A 19,673-nucleotide genomic window follows, 5' to 3' on the forward strand; every position below is an offset into this window, starting at 1 on the left:
TTTTTTCTGCTAACCTTTAGAAGAAAGTCAAAGAGTGTTTTGTTTTGATTTCCATTCTCTGCATCTTGAATCCTATGTTAGGTGCTGGAATGTGTGGTGAAGCAAACTTTAGGATCATAAATAACTCAAGCTACAGAACATCTCAGTGTAGATATCTTCCAAGGGACATAGATGAGCAGTTGGTTTCATTATTCTGAGGTTCCATCCTATGGTGAAATTTGCTTTTTGACCTCCCAAAACATCTTTTAAGACAGAAATATATGCTTGATGGTGCCTAAATCAAAACTGACCACAGACATGAGGACATCCCTTTACAAATGAGCATGATGCCCCTGTGTAAGAATGAAATGGAAATCACCCCTAAGATTGGCTTTCTGCCTCAGCCTACTCTCTTACTTGCTTGGGCAATGGAGGGATGCTAGGACAGGCAGTGCGTGCTCATATCCCTGCACTAGTCTGCCTGAGCTGTCCCTTCCTTCCTCTGCCATGCTATGCAGATCTACCCAGACAGGAAGGAGATACGAGGGAAAAAGCCTCAGGGCAGGGGCTGGTGCTGGTGCACAGCGGGTTAAGCCTCCACCTGCAATGATGGTATCCCACGTGGGTGCTGGTTTGAGTGTCAGTTGTTCCACTTCCGATCCAGCTCCCTGGTAATGTGCCTGGGAATGCAGTAGAGGATGGCCCCCAAGTCCTTGGGACCCTGCATCCACCTAAGAGACCTGGAAGAAGCTCCTGCTCCTGGCTTTAGATTGGCTCAGCTCTGGCAGTTGTAGTCTTCTGGGGAGTGAATCAGCAGATGGAAGATCTCTCGCTCTCTCTTTCTATCTCTCTGTCTCTACCTCTCTCTATAACTCTTTCAAATAAGTAAATAAATCTTTAAAAAAACATATGCTTCAGGGTAGTCAATTACCAAACATGAAAACACTTGGATGCCTTGGAACCCATAATCTTAAGCACAGGCAACACTGGCAAGACCAGTTTCAAGGAATGCTTGAAACAGAGATGAGACTTAGAATATTCAACTAAAATTCCAGGAAAGTTTAACAGCCATGCTAATTAGTAAATAAGCCTAACACGTGGTCATCTTGCAAGTTTTTATTTATTAAAAAATGTTGAACTATAATTATAAGCTACTACAGTCTAAGAGAACTAAATGCATTTACATTTTTAAAAGTTGTCTATATTGTAGCAACATTAGTTGACCCAACAGCAGAAACTTATGAAAATTAAGAGCAGTTCTGTTGATCTGGAGGTTGAGTTTTTGTAAGGGCTTCCATTCTGAACCTTATTGTAGAGGAAGAACTGCAGGTGGTTCCATGAGAGACACATGCAAATACCTGAAATGAGACCCAAAGCAAGGTCAGCACAAGCCGAGGACGTTGGTTTTATAAAATCTCAATGGGGCTAGAGAGAGCTATCAATCAGTTTTAACAGACTGGCAGGAAGCTGAGTATTAAGTACTACACTCTAACAAATCACAAATGTAGGCCTCTCTAAATTGATTTTCTTGATTTAACATGTAACTTTGCTTTTCCAAATTAGCACCAGATATATAATTCATTCTATTTCTAATTCTGACATTACTATACCCATTAAGCTTTAGATAGAGAGCCAAGATAAGAAAATGTCAGTAACTTACTTTGAAGCCTTATACTTCTCTCTAATTGCTTGCTGAGGTCGATGGGGTATATCAAGGCACGCTTTATGTAGCTCACTCAGACAAGGCACAATTTCATTTAATGAATAGCCTGTAAACGCAGCAAGGGTTTCTGGCTAATCAAGACAAAAGAAAAAATCCTTCATATAACTTTGTAATATGTTAGAAAACTGAAGACAAACCAATGGTGAAATAAAGGGAATTCATTCCTTACTAAGTATCTACATTCATTGCAAAAGAAACTGTAATCTTCTTTAGAGACTTTAGGTATAAAATATAATAACAGCCAGAGTTCTAAATTTGCTCATATTATATACTTATAGTGTTCAATTGGAAGGATGGCCACTTTCCCTGTTTGTTTATGAGCAGTTAGGATGCCCAGATTCCATATCAGAGTGTCTGCGTTCAACACCCAGCTACACTGGACTCCAGCTTCAAGCTAATGCAGATGCTGGGAGGCAATAGTGATGGCTCAAGTGCATGGTTTTCTATCACCTGGGTCAGAGACATGCTTTGAATTCAAGTGTCCGGCTTTTGCCCCTGCCTCAGATGGATCGTTGCAGAAATTTGGGGAGTAAACAAACCAGTGGATGGGAGCACTATCTGTCTTGCAAATAAATTTTAAAAAAATTAAGTTCACAGAAAATGGAATTGGTTAGTTTATTTGGGTGCAAAAAACTTCTGAAACCCATGAAAGCATTTTTCAAACTCCATATTTTTCCCTGAACACATGCAAGTCCCTTGTATTTGCAAAGATATGAGTGCTTCTCAGTGACAATGCAGCAAGAGTCTTTCATGGATCAGAAGAAACAATATCATCAAAAAGTCCATACAAGCAAAAGCAATTTACAGATTCAATACAATACCAATCTAAGTACCAAAAATATTCATCTCAGATATAGAAAAAATGATGCTGAAATGCATATGGAAACACAGGAGACCCCTGAATAGCTAAAGCAACGTTATACAACAAAAAAAGCCAGAAGCATCACAATATCAGATATCAAAGTATATTACAAGGCAGTTCTAATCCAAACAGCCTGGTACTGGTACAAAAACAGATGGATAGACCAATGGAACGAATAGAAATGACAGAAATCAATCCATGCATCTACAACCAACTTATCTTTGATAAAGGAGCAAAAACCAATCCCTGCAGCAAGGACAGTGTCTTCAACAAGTGGTGCTGGAAACTGGATCTCCACATGCAGAAGTACGAAGCAAGACCCCTACTACACCTTACACAAAAACCCACTCAACATGGATTAAAGACCTAAATCTATGACCAAATACCATCAAATTATTAGAGAACTTTGGGGAAAACCTGAAGGACACTGGTGTAAGCAACGAGTTCTTTGAAAGACCCCAGAAGCACAGGCAATCAAAGCCAAAATTGACAAGTGGAATTACATCAAATTGAGAAGCTGCTGTACTGCAAAAGAAACACTCAGCAAAGAGGTAAAGTGACAGATGGGAGAAATTATTTGCAAACTATGCAACTGATAAAGGATCAATAAACAGAATATACAAAGAGATCAAGACACTCCGTAACAACAAAACAACCCAGTTAAGAAATGGGCAAAGGACTTAAACATAAAGAGGCATTTTTCAAAAGAAGAAATTCAAATTCTCAACAGTCACTTGAAAAAATGCTCAGGGCCACTAGCCATCAAAACCACAATGAGGTTTCACCTCAGCCCCATTAGAATGGCTTTCATACAGAAATCAACAAACAACAAATGCTGGTGGAGATGTGGGGAAAAGGTACCCTAATCCACTGTTGGTAGGAATGTAAACTGATAAAGCCACTATGGAAGACAGTCTGGAGATACCTCAGAAATCTGAATATGGACCTACATGTGACCCAGTCATCCCACTCCTGGGAATTTACCCAAGAGAAATGAAATCAGCATAAGAAAGTTGTCTGTACCCCATGTTTATTGCAGATAATTTCACAATAGCTAAACTATGGAATCAAACCAAATGCCCATCAACTGAAGACCAGAAAAAGAAATTATACAACATGTACACAATGCAACACTGCACAGTGGTTAAAAATAATGAAATCCAGTCATTTGCAACAAATGGATCAAACCTGAAAACATCATACTTAGTGAAATAAACCAGTCATGGATGGACAAATACCGTATGTTCTCCTTGACCTGTGGTAACTAATAGAGCACCTAAAAGGCAATCTATAGAAGTGAAATGGACACTTTGAGAAGCAATGACTTTCAAAAGCCCTTGTCTCCACTGTTAAGGAAGAGTTTATTTTTTTCATACTATTTGTTGATCTCTTTACTTAACACAGAGTTAATCATATGTGTATAAAGTTAAATGAAAAGATCTTAGTAAGAAATAAGATTGAGAATAGGAGAGGGAGAGGAAGAGGGGTGTAAGAGTGGGTGGGAGGGAGGGTATGGTGGGGAAAAGCACCATGTTTCTAAAATTGTAATTATGAAATGTATGAAGTTTGTGTTTCTTAAATAAAAGGTTTCTGGGGAAAATAAAATAAAATAAAAAATTTGAAAATTTGAAAAATGCAGCAAGAGAAATAAGTATTCCAGAAAACAAAGGCAGCTACCCCACTTCTTTTAGCACAACAACGAGCCTTTGGAACTACATCCAGGGGTCCTTGCTCATCTTGTCACCTTCTTGAGCAACAGGGCACACACAGTCTTCAGGCCATGCTAATTAGACTCAGGTTTCTTTACACAGAGGGAAAAGGATAACAACTCTCGCTTGAAGGGGCCAATGATGGATTTGCAAGGGCCTCCACACAGAATAGTGAGCCCTGAGGTTTCCAGATCTGTTCTCTTGAATGGACGTGCTGGACCCTATCCCCTGGACTTCCTGTTGTCTCTGCTCCTCTCAGAGCAAAGCTGTGGACTGAGAGCCACAGCAGGCCTCAGCAGCATGTTGCAGTTTTGCTGTCAAGACAACCAGCTCCTGATTCAACTCACTTGCTTTCCTAAGAGACAAACCCGATCTATACCTGGCCAGTCATTAAACAGATTTAGACAGGCCCTGAATCTCACTCATGAGAGAAGAAGGAGTCTTACCCAGAAGTGCCTGTTCACAGTATAGTTTGCCAGGCAGTAAGCTGCTGCAGCTATCAGTGAAGGAAGATATTTCAAGAATGGGTCAGCTTCGAGTAGACTCAGTTCTGCCACATACTAAGAACAAGGGAGAAAATCTCATTGGAATTAGGAATTGGACTAGGGGCAAATTTGACTAAGGTCACAGATAAGCCTAAAAACTTCAAGGGAATAATAAATTGTGTCTCATCTTTGTCAGCCAGCATCTAATGATGAGCACAGAAACAGATACACAAAATTATTCACTGGATTAACTCTCATGGCATCCCTAAGCACAACAACATTTACATTGTAATATACACAAGCATATGATCACCCACATAGTCTATGGCATAGGTTACTTATCTTATGCTAACAGTGTAGGTTTATGCTGGTCAGATAAAGTAGCATTGGTCTGGCAGCTGAAATGGAAACCCTCAGCTACATGGAAAACAACATGTCTATATTAAAGCCATTATCTTACCAGTCAAATGAATGCAGTCCAGAGACTAAAATGATACCAATAGAGACCTATCAGATTAGGAGAAGCATATTGGGAAATTTATATAGACATCTTTATTACTCTTCACACAGGATATAAATACTCCATATCCTAGATCATAGTGACTGAAACCCAAGTTGCCCAGAGCAACGCTTTAATGCCTTCAGCTTTAACTCCAAATGACCAAATAATGCTTTAATAGTTAATATGTTACAATGAGATTAGAACCAAGTTAATTAATTTTTCTGCCATTCTGTAAATCTAAGAGGTACTGCTTAGTTTCCAAGCTTAAATTTCTTTAATAGTGATTAGGCAACCTGCACCTGCCAAGTGTATCAACAGTAATGTCTTGTAACCAGAAGTTGTGTTCTTAAAACACCCCCTCTTCTTTTGCTAAACAGTTTTTCCAGACACACAACAAAATGAGGAGAGGGAAGGGAAGGGAAGAGGAGGGGAGAGGAGAGGAGGGGAGGAAGGGGAGAGGAGGGGAGAGGGGAGAGGATGGGAGGGGGGGAGGGGGGATAGGGGACTGGAGAGGAGAGGGGAAGGGAGAGGAAGAGGAGAGGCAGAGAGGGGGAGAGAGAGAGGAAGGAAGGAAGGAAGGAAGGAAGGAAGGAAGGAAGGAAGGAAGGAAGGAAGGAAGGAAGGAAGGAAGGAGGAAGGAAGGAAGGAAGGAAGGAAGGAAGGAGGAAGGAAGGAAGGAAAGGAAAGAAAAATAAAAAAGGAAGAAAATGAGGAAAACTGAAAGATGATTGGGCTTGGCTGCTCTTCAGCCTTCTCGGCATGGGAAATTGCTGGCAGTCCTGCGGGATACCTTGGCCAGGTTCTCAGTTCTGATGCACACTCCCTGACGCCTCATGTATTGCAGGAGAAACTGGTTGGTGGTTGGCACTGTCAGATCAAAAGCCAGGACTTTCAGGAGTAGGTGTTCCATTCTTAGCAGTTGTCGTTTTGTGTACGTGTCATCGGTAATATAGACAAACTCGTCTACTTCGGGCGGATATATCTCTTCGTATTTCCTGGGAAAGGAAAAGAGCTTTTAGAAATGAAGCTTGGAACTTTGGGTCTTCTTCCTGGGCTACCAGCATGGGCCTTGCAGACTTTCTTCTGAATGCATATTCTACTATAAATGGTACTGGGGAAAATGTTAGGAGCTGGTTTCTAGTCCACGAACAAGAGCATTACAAAGACTTCCATATCTACTTCTAGCAGCAGTAAGAGAACTCAGTTCCAGCAGAGACGTTTCTGTTTTGGCCTCTGATTCACTGAAAGATTCTGAATGGCAGACACTCGGGTAAAATCTGTGTTCATTCTGCAGACCACAAACCATTTTGTGGAGGAGAACACTATGAGAAATACATGATATAAACATTTCTATAGGCCTTTTATTTTTACAAAGATCACATTGAACTTCCTCTATTGAATTAGCCAGCGATGCTGTGAAGCCAAGAGAAAGGTAATGAGATACAACAGGGCTTCAAAAAGCTCATGGGAAATACACATCATCTATTAATTCCATTTTCCATTAGCTTTCTAAAGATTCCTCACTCTTTCCCTGTCAGCAGCTCTTTCCTTCTGCTTCTGTTTCCAGTTTCTGTAGGAAAATTTCGGAAGTTTTTACTTATCATTAACCACAATGTTAGCAACCAGAAGCCCAGAAAGGGGAATCGACAACAGGTCAATTCAAGGCAGCTCAGCCACAACCCAGCTCTCCTCTCCCACACAACCGTATGCACCGCCGATGGGAGCAGGAACCAGATGGAGCAGTTCATTCACTGTAACCAAACGAACGGTTATGATGGGTCCTTTACCAGATCATGAAGACAGCTCGTATGTAACCAAATCTGTTCTAGAATACAGTCAAAGTGGTTGACTTAGAATTCAAGCTGACGGCTGCCTCAGTCATGATATTCAACTTGTGGTATGAATCTCAGACAGCTGAATAGAGCAGTGAACATGTACATAGATTCAGTTTCTCAGGAAAGCCTGTAAAGATGACGATCTCTTATCAAAGGCAGCGTGAATAGGTTTAATTATCATGCACTGCTCTTGCTTAATAAACGTGTGGGGAAAAATCCAGTGTTTTGACAGGTGGTACTTTCAGATTATTCACGTTAAACAGAACACTCACGAGGCCAGGAGAATAGCTGCTGTTCCCACGAGCTGTAATTTCCCCCTGAGGACAGACATGCAGGACAGAAACCTGTCCAGGAAGTTGACAGCCAGATACAGGGTCTCTGCTCGAAGTTTATACTCCTCGCCAACCTCCACAAGCCAGTCCACCAGAATCGTACGCATGCCTTCTGTGATGTCTGGCTGCTTCCTCATGTAGTGTGCTTTGGGCCTGTGTCTTATCTGTTGGGGGAACAGTGTTGATATATAATCAGTTGAAAAACAGAAAGATTGCTCCCCAGCACAGTTGCTATTTAAAAAAAAAATATATCATGAGCGATGGTTAGGCAGATACTAATACAGAGCCAAGTAAATCTTTATCATGACAAGGAACAAAGTATGGAATTATGGTTCTTTAATGTAATGGATTACCAAATAACTTAATTGAGGTGGAAGGCAGATATAGGCAGAAATACAGGTTATTCCTAAGAGTGATGTATTTAACATATGAACATTTTAAGTCACATAGAATGGTTCACGTAATTATTATCATCACAACTATTATCTTTTATTTATCTAAGGGGACAAATATTCATGTATTTCTTGTATACAGCTTTAAGAACAATACTTCCCACCCTACCCTCCTTCACCCACTCACTCCAACACTCCATCCTCCTTCCTTTCTTTTAATTTTTACAATTACATACTTTCAATTTACTCTATCTTCACAAGCTTAATCCTCTAGCAAATAAAGAATTTAACAAGTATAACTATTATTTTTCATGGCTCTTCTTAAGAGTCCTAAGGGTGCCATACCTAATGGTTATGGCCAAGATTTATAATGTATCTCACTGAAGAGCCTGGGGTCCTGGACATTATTGGGGTTCTGGGAAAACTCACTTCGGCTTCTCTAAGGTACTGATGAATTTCTTCAGCATACTCAGTCACATTTATCACATCTGTGCCCAGATCTGCCACATCTTCAGATTGGAAATGGAGAGATGAATCTACCAGCATGGGGGACACTGCAGGGGTTCGACATTGTGAGACACGTCATTTAACTGAGAAACGCATCCCATTCACCAGCCCTCCACAGGCAGCTGTGCAGACTGTCATGACATCATGTGTTTCCTCTTTTTCGTTTTCATTATGGAAACACTTCAGTGGGTGAGGAACGCAGGGCACCGTCAGCCTGGCTGGGCAGGATTACCTGTGCTGAAATCCAGCAGGAAATGAAGGTCCGACTTGAGTGTGCTGGTGTCAACTTCATACACGTCCTCGAATGCCATCCCCTCCTTCTGGGGGCAGCCATCTCCCTGCCCCTGCTCAGACTCCTCCATGTAGATATCCAATCCTTGCTTGCCTTGCTCTTGGTCTCCACACTCAGGCGGCAATTTCTTTCCAGCTGGAGGAACGACATTTTCTGATCCAGGAAAACACTTGGTTGCCATGAGCCCCTAAAAAAGGGAGAAATGTTTTGTTAGAGGCTACCCCCGAAGGCCATCCAGGCAATATGAACCCACGTGACTCAAACCAGCAGCCAGGGGAGTAGTTACAACTGAATCTTCAATTGAAATATCTACTCCAGCAGTTTAATTCCAGAAAGTAAAGTGGCAAAAGTCTCTTTTCCCTGGTCTTTGTCTACATTCAATATATGGCAAAAGTCCTACCTAAAACTTGTCATCTTTACATATGTATCAGAGGGAACTAGAGTATAGCAATGAGAAAAGTGAAGGTAGGAGGATGGCACAGCAGTTAAAACGCTGCTTGGGACACCATCATCCCACATCAGAGTTCCTGGGTTCAAGGCCCAACACCATTCCTCATTCCACTTCTTACCAATATGCATCCAGGTAGCAGCAGGTGACAACCCAAGTATCTGGGTTCTTGCCACATACATGGGAGCTCCAGACTGAGTTCCAAGCTCCAGGTTTCAACCTGGCCCAGCCCCAGCTGTTGTGGGCATTTGGGAGGTAAACTAGCAGATGGAAAATTTCTCTCCCAGTCTCTGCCTCTCAAATACATTTAAAAACGTTTTAAAGTGCAATAAAATACTTAACTTGGAGAAATAAAGAAAAAAGACAAGTTATAGCTCTCCTCCAAAGTCAAAGAGGTAACACATGTTAGGATAAGGGGCTGTAAATCAGCTTTTGTGCTTAGAGCATCACAGAATTTTATAATTTTTCAGTGCAGCTCTTGACACACAGTTGCTAGGTTCCTACAGTCCCCCTTCTTACCCAGCTAACTTTTAGTCAGAAAACCATTTAAACTTTCTATTTTATTTATTTTTTTTTTATTTTTATTTTTTTTTAATTTTTTTGACAGGCAGAGTGGACAGTGAGAGACAGAGACAGAGAGAAAGGTCTTCCTTTGCCGTTGGTTCACCCTCCAATGGCCGCTGCGGCCGGCGCGCTGTGGCCGGCGCACCGCGCTGATCCGATGGCAGGAGCCAGGAGCCAGGTGCTTTTCCTGGTCTCCCATGGGGTGCAGGGCCCAAGCACCTGGGCCATCCTCCACCGCACTCCCTGGCCACAGCAGAGGGCTGGCCTGGAAGAGGGGCAACCGGGACAGAATCCGGCGCCCCGACCGGGACTAGAACCCGGTGTGCCGGCGCCGCTAGGCGGAGGATTAGCCTAGTGAGCCGCGGCGCCGGCCTAAACTTTCTATTTTATACTTGGCTATTTACAGATTATTTGGGAAACCCAGGCTACTAAATTATCTTGCAAACCATAGGACATTTTTGTATGACATAATTCAATTATTTGGAGGGAAATTTCTCAATGGCTTCTCCCTTTTTCTCTCTTCTTTTTTTAAAGACTCATTTATTTATTTGAAAGACTTACAGAAATAGAAAGAGAGACACCTTCCATCAACTGACTTACTCCCCAGATGACTGCAATGGCTGGAGCTAAGTCAGGCCAAAGCCAGGAGCCAGGAGCTTCATCCAGGTCTCCCACATGGGTGGCAGGGGCACAACTACTTGGGACATCTTCCACTGCTTTGCCCAGGCCATTAGCAGGAAGCTGGATCAGAAGTGAAGCAGCCAGGATGCAAACCAGCGCCTATATCGGATGCCAGATTCACAGGCAGTGGCTTTACCTACTACACCACAACACTTTTCTTTATTCTTATAATACTAACAGTGGGAACGACTGTGGTACCGACACAGTGAATAAGCACATGCATCAAACACTGTTCCATCTTAAGGTGGTCATGCATAGTGGTGTGAGGACAGTTGAGCAAGCTTTATGAACCTGAGTTATATTTATCCAAATGCCAACTTTATCTACTACATTAACATGTTACTGGTACTTAATCCTGGCGCTTACTGTTGAAGTCTACTTCAAAGTTACTATATGGTTCTTAACTTTCTCTTCCATTTAGCAAGTTGAATATGTGGTCTATATCTAGTAGGAAAAAAAGTCTAGTATTGAGAAAAAATCACAGGGACTGTAAAGGGTCAGAGTCATGAGTTACCATAACGAGCTAATCTCAACTCCAAGTTATTGCCACATTTCATTTTTGCTGCATAGATGCTTATATATGTACACAGTTTGGGACATACATGTACATTCATTAGAAACATTAATTAATCACCTGCTATGTGCCAGACACTGGTTTAGGTGCCCAAAACTGGACAGTGAACAAACTGTTCATAATGAACTACCCTCACAAAATTCACATTCTAGGTCCAGGGTGGCAGATTGGGGTGACAGGAAAGACAAAAATGAATAGAGGGAGAACAGGCAGAGCAGAATGAGAAAGAGAGCAGGGCAGGACGTGAGGTCAGGGAGAAGACAGGCCACATCACACCGTGAGCACTTAAGGCCTGGATTTTATTCAGAGATGAGAGACACTGTAATACTGGGGGCAGAAGGGCTGGCACTGTGGCACAGCGGGTAAAGCCACCGCCTGCAGTGCTGGCATCCCGTATGGCCGCCAGTTCAAGTCTCAGCTGTTCACTTCCCATCCAGCTCTCTGCTATGGCCTGGGAAAGCAGTAGAAGATGGCCCAAGTCTTTCTGTCCCTGCACTCGCTTGAGACACCTGGAAGAAGCACCTGGCTCCTGGCTTCGGCTGTTGCAACCATCTGGGGAGTGAACCAGCAGAGAGAAGACCTCTCTCTCTCTCTCTCACTCTCTCTCTCTACTTCTCTGTAACTCTGCCTTTCACATAAATAAATATATCTTTTAAAAAAAAATAGAGGGCAGAGGAGTGGGGTGCTCTGGTTTCTGTTTCACTTGGATCATTATGGCCGGGTACAAGGTAGAGAACAAGATCAGAATAAGATAAACATTAAGCAAATTGCAAATTCCAGATGAGACACAACACAGTTTTGCACCAGCCTGGTAACAGAACAAGATGAGAAATGAAGGGATTCTAAACATGTAAAAAGTAGGACCTACAATATTTTCTCAGCATATTTGATTAGGGAGGGAAGAGAAGAAGAGTCAAGGATGACAAAGGGTTTGGGGCTGAATAACAGGAAACACAGACACTCCATGTGTCATGATGAGAGACTTGGAAAAGGAAGTAAGGGTGCAGCACAGGGTTCGTGTCTGGTTTTGCCAACAAGTATGAGGTGCCCATTCTATGATGCCAGTGCAGATGCAGGAACCTGAATGTGTGAGCTCAGGCTTCCAGGCTGGAGAGAGAACTATATCATCAACACGCAGATGTATTCAGTGCAAGGCTATCTGAAGAGATTATTAAAGGACTCATTGCAAGATTCAGGCCTTGGGCATTATAACTTTCGAAAATTGGAGACCTAAAGAACCAGGACACTGCAGAGTGGCCAGTGAACGAGCTGGAAAACCGGGAGATAGTGGTGTTCTCTAGACAGTAAGAATGATGTGTTTCTAGGAACAAGGAAATAATCAGAACTACACAAAATGCCGCTCATTGGAAAGAACTAAGAATTCAGCTGCTCCCACATCTGAGGAATCAACCAACTATGCATGATCCGGGGAAAATACTGTGATGTGCCAAACGTGTACAGACTTTTCTTCTGGTCATTATCCCCCAAACAATGGATTTACATAGTATTTACATTTTAGTAGGTACTGTAAGCAATCTAGCAATGATTTAAAGTACTTGGGAGGATATGTGTAGGTTACATGCAAACACTTTTACATTTTTACATAAGGAACTTGAGCAAGCATCTGAAGATTTTTGGTGTCATCACAGTCCTGAAACCAACCCCCTACAGATACCAAGGGATGACTGTTTGCTTATGGGTTTGACCCAATAGAGAAAAATGATGAAAAAAAAGTTGGGGGCCAGTGCTGTGGCATAGCAGATTAGACTGCCACCTGCTACACCAGCATCCCATATGGGCACCAGTTCAAGTCCCAGCTGCTCCACTTCTGGTCCAGCTCTCTGGTAATATACCTGGGAAAGCAGTGGAAGATGGTCCAAGTTACTGGGCCCCTGCCATCCACATGGGAGACCTGGAATAAGCTCCTGGCTTCGGAACGGCCCAGCCCTGTACCACTGTACCCATTTGAGGAATGAACCAGAAGATGATAGGTATCTCTCTCTCTCTCTCTTTCTGTAACTCTGCCTTTCAATTAAATTTTTAAAAATCTAAAAAAAAAAAAGAAGAAGAAAGAAGAGTTTGGGTGAGCATGAGAGCCCAGTGCATACGTGGGGGATGCTGTTCACTTCCCAAGAGCAGTAACACGGAAGTCAGGACAGGATGGAGATGGCAGAGTATAAGGCACAGAGTAGCATGTGGAAATTCTCATCTGGTTGCTTTTATATTTCTAGCAAAATAGGATGCAAAGTCACCAGCTGAAATTGACCACAGAGAATGAGGTTTTGAAGAAGTAAGGAGAGAAGATAGGCAGGACATAGGTTTTGAGGAAGATTATGGAGCTAGGAAATACAGAAGTGGAGTCAGGCAACCAAAGAAGTTAATGATGGCAAAACTGAAATAAGAGCACTCGGCACCGGTTCAGCTAACAATTTGTAAGCACTTTGTAAGAACAAAGTCTTAGACTTGAAAGCAGCAAATATTGCTAAGAAAATGAAGTTTGTTAAAAACCACTTTCAATTTTCTCCAAAGCTTTAAACAGCTCACTTTGGGTACTTTCCCCACATTGATCAGGACCCTGCAAAAGGCAGATAACTCGAAGGTCAGTAGATGAGCAGCTTCTAACCTAGCCTCTCCCATCGATTTTTCTGGGAGTGGAAGGCATAAGCCTGTCAAACTTTCTCACCTATAAAATGGGATGTACACCCAGCCTACCTACCTCACTGGCTTTTGCAACCATCAGTCAGTACTAATTACACTACAGCAGGCTTGCTGTTTGTCTAGTAGCAGACTTACGGAAGCTTTTTTCCTATCTCAAAAATTCACTTTTAAGGATCCAAACCGCACATTTGCTTTTCAATGTCCAAATTCACTTTCAATGAGAAGAGAGGTCCCTATGATCTGTTAAGCAAGTACAACTAACATTTGAGGGTCCACCTCCTGCGCGCCTACCTGCTCTTCATCAGTCCCCTGGCCGTGTCTGTTCTCAAAGCAACCATCTGAGATAATCTAGGAGAGCCTGACCCAATCTTGTTGCTAACGGCGTCCTGAGCGAGCACAGCAAAGGTGAAAGGTGATCTGGGATCGCTCCAGGCACAGCCGCCATCACTCTAAACACCACTTTGGCCTGCTGGAACTCCAGTTTTGTATTTTATTTGAGGGACATTCTCATTTCCTTTCAGCCTAATAGTCATTAAGTCACTTCCTATAACCTTAATCCAAACAGCTCCTAGACCTACTTCCTTGCTGTTGCAAAAACAACAAAGAAAAGTCTTCATGTCCAGTTGATAAAGCACCAGCCAAGGTGATCTTTAAAAAAAAAAAATCAACTTCCTTACAGTCTGATTCCAGGGTTGTCCTACTGCTCAAGGGGAGTTTGTAGTTACAACTCCAAGAGAAAACCAACCTCCACCAAGACAGCTGCTTCTCGGCGTGGTTACCTGGCCACAGGTCCTCCTGTACTGCCCATTCTCAGTCAGCAGCCCCAACACTGTTCTTTGAGGGGGGTCCTGGCCCAGCTGGGCTCTGGTGAGCATCTGACAAGTGTCAGGACCTCGGGCCGCGGGAGCCACGACCACCCCGCTTGTGGAGCTACTGCTGCTGCGATGCATGGCTTCCTCCGACTCCACAAGCCGCTGCCCACCAGGGGAAGAGAAACAGAGAAGCAGATTAGTCACCACCCCCTCCGCCCGTGTTTGCAATGGCGCAGCGAACGCGCGGGATCAGCACCAGCTACTGGTGCGCAAGCCACCCAATGCTGCTCTGAACCAAAACAGTGACTGAATCTCTTTCTTCCAAAACGCAGGTGAGGGCAGACAGGAATGGCATCCTCACGAACCTCCAAGCCTGAATACCAAGCCCCACGTAGCTGGGCCTAGAGATCCTATAGATCCCAGAGTCCTAATCTAGCTCAGCTCCCCTGGACCCACACAAAAGCTCCAGGACGTCACCTTCCCAAGTGGCAAACTGGGAGGATGCTGCCCTGCGGCTCCCCTCCCTCCACACACAGGCCCTCAAACCTGCTTGGAACCCACAGTGGACCCGGGTCCTCTCGGCGTTATCTATGAGCAGTCTCCCACAACTAGCAAGTGCACCCGCAGGGGGCGGGGCGGGGACCGCGGTGCGGCCGGATTCCAGCCGGGGGCGCCGGGCTCCCAGCCGCGGCGGCCGGAGCGCTCAGCACTAGTTACTTTCGACGCAGCCGCGTCTGTTGAATCCACCAATCAGCGGCGGCCAGGGCCTCGCCGGGGCCGCTTCCATGCCAACCGCAGGGAGCGTGCGCGCCCCGGGGCCGCATCTCCATGGCGACCCCCTCACCTGACACGCTCCCAGCCGCGACGCCGCGACCCCTGGGTGTTCAGGACCCCCGCGGGGCCAACGGATGGCCGCCCTGCCCCCCAGCCCCCGCCCTGGGCTCCTCCTGCGCCGCCCTGCCGGGGCGTGCCGGGGCGGCAGGTGCCGGTTGGCACAAGCGTCCCGGGCCTGGGACGGAGGATGGCGGCCCAGCCCGCAATCGCAGAGCTTTGGAAGGGGCGGCCTCCGTGGACCCGTTCTCCCAACAGCCGCTAACTCCTCCCGCTAACGTCTTTTGCGCGGCCCGCTCCTGAGAACCTTGGCTCGGGAGAGCGACGCGGGGCCCTCGGGGCTGCGCAGGCCGCAGAGCCTTGCCCACGCCGGCCCGAGGGCGCGGCTCGCTCCCTGGCCCCGGCTCACACACCTACGCTTCCTTCCAGACGGCGGCCGAGCCGCGGCGGGGCGGCCCCGGGCCTGAGCCGGGGCCTCTTCCTGCACGGAGGCTGCGGGCCTCGAGTCATTGTGGGTGTTGGCGCTCCAGAGGCCGTGCCTGGTCTGCCTGGCTCCTGGTGCATATGTCCTGGCTAGGTGGGAGAGCAGATCTAGGGGTTTAGGGTCGCGGGTGGCGCTCGAGGTCCCCACGAGAGGTCTTCCCGGACGAGTGGCTGCTGCTGCACGGGCGCAGAGCTGATCCGTGAACGCCAGGGTTGTGGTCCAGGAAGAGGAAGGAACGCGAGCGGCCGCGATGGGGCTTTGGACGTCGCGGGCGTCGCTGGCGAGGCTCAGAACTGGGGCCGCGCGTGGGGAGAGAAAGTCGCAGGATTCGGGGTCCACTGGCCAGGAGGGGAGGGGTGAATGTGTTTGATCCCCGGAAGTCCCAGCACAGGCAGAGGTGACTGGCAGCTGATACGCATATATTATATAATACAATATAATATATATGTGTATGCGTAAACACATCATCTGTGTAGGGTTTTTTTTTTTTTTTTTTGCTTTGTTTTAAACATTCATCCTTGATCTCTAAAGCAGACCCAAAGGCCTTCCAAATCGTTAAGCAAGGGTTGTTTCTAACAGTGTGCTTTATCAGTGTCTTCACGGAGGAGGAGTTCTAACCATTAGGAGGATTCGAAGATACTAACAGGCAAGTGGGAAGCATCCAGGGATCAGGGCCGGATGCTGCGGGGGTGCAGAAACCACCTTCTGTACCTTTATCACAGACTTTAACCCTGGGATTCCTGTGCCTATGGGTATCATGGCCACAGGGACGCTGGCAATGGGCTGATCGCGCACCCAATGAGTCAGGCCAATGCAGACCTAACTGCTTTGCACGGTGGCTCAGTCTGGGAGTGGGAGGGAGTGTTTGCGCCCCTCGCGCCTCGCGCCGCTTTGGGAAGCCTCCCGGGAGATCCCCTGTCCCACCTGGCGTCACTGCAGTGATTTCTGGGGATGCTGGAGGCCTCAGCGGTTATCTCCTGCCAAGAGCCCCAATCGCTGGGGAGGGCGCAAGGTTGGCTGCGTTCTCACAACGTGACCCTCTCTCTGCAGAACCCTTTTTGATTGGATTTTCCAGGACGAAAATCCCACACCCTTGGGCGGAGCCAACGCCGCGTTTGCTCCTGGCTCCAGTAGTTTTGATCATTTGCTGTAGGACTGAGGCTCCAGTGGGGTGGGGTGTGCAGCACCCTGCTCCTGCAGAAGCAGCCTTTTGAAGCTGGGTATTCCTGACTCAATTCTGATCAGACGACAAGGCTAGGAAGGTATCATTCAGCTGTCAGCCTGATAAATGCCTTTTAAAATAAAAATAACCGGCCGCCGCGGTGGCTCAGTAGGCTAATCCTCCGCCTTGCGGCGCCGGCACATTGCACACCGGGTTCTAGTCCCGGTCGGGGCGCCGGATTCTTTCCCTGTTGCCCCTCTTCCAGGCCAGCTCTCTGCTGTGGCCCGGGAATGCAGTGGAGGATGGCCCAGGTGCTTGGGCCCTGCACCCCATGGGAGACCAGGAGAAGCACCTGACTCCTGCCATCGGATCAGCGCGGTGCGCCGGCTGCAGCGCGCAGGCCGTGGCGGCCATTGGAGGGTGAACCAACGGCTAAAGGAAGACCTTTCTCTCTGTCTCTCTCACTGTCCACTCTGCCTGTCAAAAATAAAAAAAAATTTAAAAAAATAATGTGAAAAACTTTAAAAAAATAAATATTCTAGTACCCTCTTATTTGAATAGCTGCAGAAAGAAATATAATCGTAATGCGCTTGCTAAACCTGCCAAAGGAAAATGATCGAGTCACTTAAGATTGTTTTCTTGTTGTGCTGCCTCAGAATTCTACATTAAAACTCTATAGTCCTCTGCTCAGATCTTAAACTGAAGATTGAGTCAGATGAAAAGATATCTATGTGTGTTATATACGTAAAATTCAGATACTTGTATAATGTGCAATACTTACAGCTTTCTTGGCTTTTAAACAAAACTTCACAAAATGTTTCAATGAGTAATGATTTTTGACACTAAAAACTCAGCTGATGAAAAGGTGAAAATTTGAAAAAAAAATCAAAAAGCTTGCTCTTAGAATTAATAACAACAGGAGTGGAGGGATTAGCAAGGTCTTTCTCAGAAATTGTGCAGTTTTAGTGAGATGCATAATTACAAATTTTATAAATTGTTTAAATTTATTTCTGTGAGAGGTAGAGTTATAGAGAGAGGGAGAGACAGAGAGAGAGGTCTTCCATCTGCTGGTTCACTCCCCAAATGGCCACAATGGCCAGAGCTGTGCCTACCCAAAACCAAGAGCCAGGAGCTTCTTCCTGGTTTCCCACGCGGGTACAAGGGCCCAAGCACTTGGGCCATCTTCTACTGCTTTCCCGGGCCATAGCAGAGAGCTGGATGGGAAGAGAAGCAGCTGGGAGGTGGCTTAGCCTATTTTGCCGCAGCACTGGCCCCATAATTACAATCTTTATAGCATAATTCAGATTAGAACTCAGATATATGAATTTAAAGATGCTTCCATGCTTTGTGTATACTATGTATTAGGTAATAAATTATACCTATAAGTGAACATTTGTCAACACTTTCTTTAAAATATTTGACATAACTACAAATATAACACATTTGTAATTTTAAAATGACTTGATTAGCACTTTCTGATATTAACTGTTCAGCTAGCTTTGACTCTAGGATTAATGACCATAATAAGGATGACAGTTGAATCCTAGAATTCTTTAAACCCAAAAATCTTATTAAAATCAACTCCTCCCTGTTCCAAATTGCAATTCAAAACCAGTCTTTTCTGTTTGCCACCAATTACCAGGCGTTTCAGAAGAAGTTATTACTTCTATTACATTTTCTTATTGCAGCTAGTAATTAACCTCTGTTCAAACATTTCAGTTTTCATTAATTTATATGAAATCAAATTGATTTTTAGGATGAAGAGGAAAAGATTTAAAAAGTAGAAAAGCTAAGTTTATTTAAGAACAGAGATCCATTTACAGATATATTTGCATGTCCATGGATATACCTCTGTCATTCTAAGGTATACCTAGGAAAATAGCTATGTGGAACAGAGGTTGAGGAGAATATAGGAGCCAATGCAATTTGTGATAGTTTATCCCATGGCTCTGGAGACGATGACCAAAAGATTGAACAACTACGGCTTGAGAAACTGCCAGAAATGTCTACCCTTAGGAAGCACATTTCATCAGCTTGCCAAAAAGTGAATCCCTCTGTATATAACAAAGTAAGTTTTCATTAAAACGTGAAAAGTCCCCTTCTCCGAGTGAAAATAGTGTGAATATATACCTGAGATTAACCAAAGTCTACAGATCATTCATTCATTTTTTAAATGTTTTTGAAAACCTGTCTCATGCACGGTAGTAGCTGGGTACGGATACAACAATTCCAAAAGATCCCTGCCCTCAAGGAGCTTTTGTACCAGGCAAGGAGAGATAGCAGATGGTTATAATTCAGCATAATTAGTGTCTATTTCACCATGGGGGATACAGATGTATAAACAAGGAGCAGTTAGAGAAAAAAAGACAATGTATGTTGCTGTGGAGATTTGGAAGTGGACCCAGATTTTATCATTAAGAGGATTAAAGTCTTAAAAATTAATAGATGAGATAGGAGAAATAGTCTACAAAATACCCTAGAAAGGGGGCACTAAAGAAGAATTTTCAGTAGTGGTTTATCTAGCACCTTCCAAGGGAAAGCAGTAATTGTGATATCCAAGGATGCCCCACAACACTGTCCTCTTGGCTCTAGCACAGACATCCTGAGCAACTGTCTCATGAAGTCATCAGCTCCCTGGAACCTGATGAAAGGAAGCAGGATGTGTTGACTTTAGTTACCACGAGCCAATCTCTAATAATGTGCTCAACTGGAAATGCACTATTAAAATCAGAGTTCTATAACTGCAGAATTGAGGCCTTTCTAAGATTCTGCACTGAGCAAAAAATAATTTCAGTGGGACAATGGAGCTATTTTCAGTTAGAAATAATTGAAAAAAAGTTG

At 44.6% G+C, this 19,673-nt stretch overlaps 1 protein-coding gene across 5 annotated transcripts; it reads right to left on the reverse strand.

Annotated features, from left to right (window-relative positions):
• Positions 1-1,081: 1,081 nt before the first annotated feature.
• Positions 1,082-16,086, reverse strand: CCNA1 (cyclin A1). 5 transcript variants are annotated; one of them, XM_051831794.3, is made up of 9 exons: positions 14,902-15,100; positions 14,323-14,517; positions 8,559-8,805; positions 8,249-8,373; positions 7,368-7,591; positions 6,051-6,255; positions 4,720-4,833; positions 1,640-1,773; positions 1,082-1,337 (listed from the first exon to the last, which is right to left on the reverse strand). In XM_051831794.3, exons 2-9 carry the CDS (start codon positions 14,491-14,493, stop codon positions 1,286-1,288), a joined length of 1,272 nt encoding a protein of 423 aa, XP_051687754.2. In that variant the 5' UTR covers positions 14,494-14,517; positions 14,902-15,100; the 3' UTR covers positions 1,082-1,285. The 5 variants fall into 5 exon arrangements, with proteins under 5 accessions (XP_051687754.2, XP_051687755.2, XP_089159832.1 ...); XM_051831795.3 differs by having other exon boundaries at positions 1,083-1,337; positions 14,917-15,094; XM_089303706.1 differs by lacking the exon at positions 14,902-15,100 and adding an exon at positions 15,494-16,083 and having other exon boundaries at positions 1,090-1,337.
• Positions 16,087-19,673: the final 3,587 nt, after the last annotated feature.

Source organism: Oryctolagus cuniculus, chromosome 9, assembly GCF_051225735.1.
Source record: "Oryctolagus cuniculus isolate XC-2025 breed Fujian yellow rabbit chromosome 9, ASM5122573v1, whole genome shotgun sequence".
Lineage (NCBI taxonomy): Eukaryota > Metazoa > Chordata > Mammalia > Lagomorpha > Leporidae > Oryctolagus > Oryctolagus cuniculus.

Coding starts and splice junctions, on each gene's coding strand:
- CCNA1 (XM_051831794.3), bottom strand. CDS start 14,493: ATGCATCGCAGCAGCAGTAGCTCCACAAGCGGGGTGGTCGTGGCTCCC. Junction 8,806..14,322: donor ACAGGAGGACCTGTGGCCAG/GTAACCACGCCG, acceptor TCCCTTTTTTAG/GGGCTCATGGCAACCAAGTG. Junction 8,374..8,558: donor CCTGCTGGATTTCAGCACAG/GTAATCCTGCCC, acceptor GAACCCCTGCAG/TGTCCCCCATGCTGGTAGAT.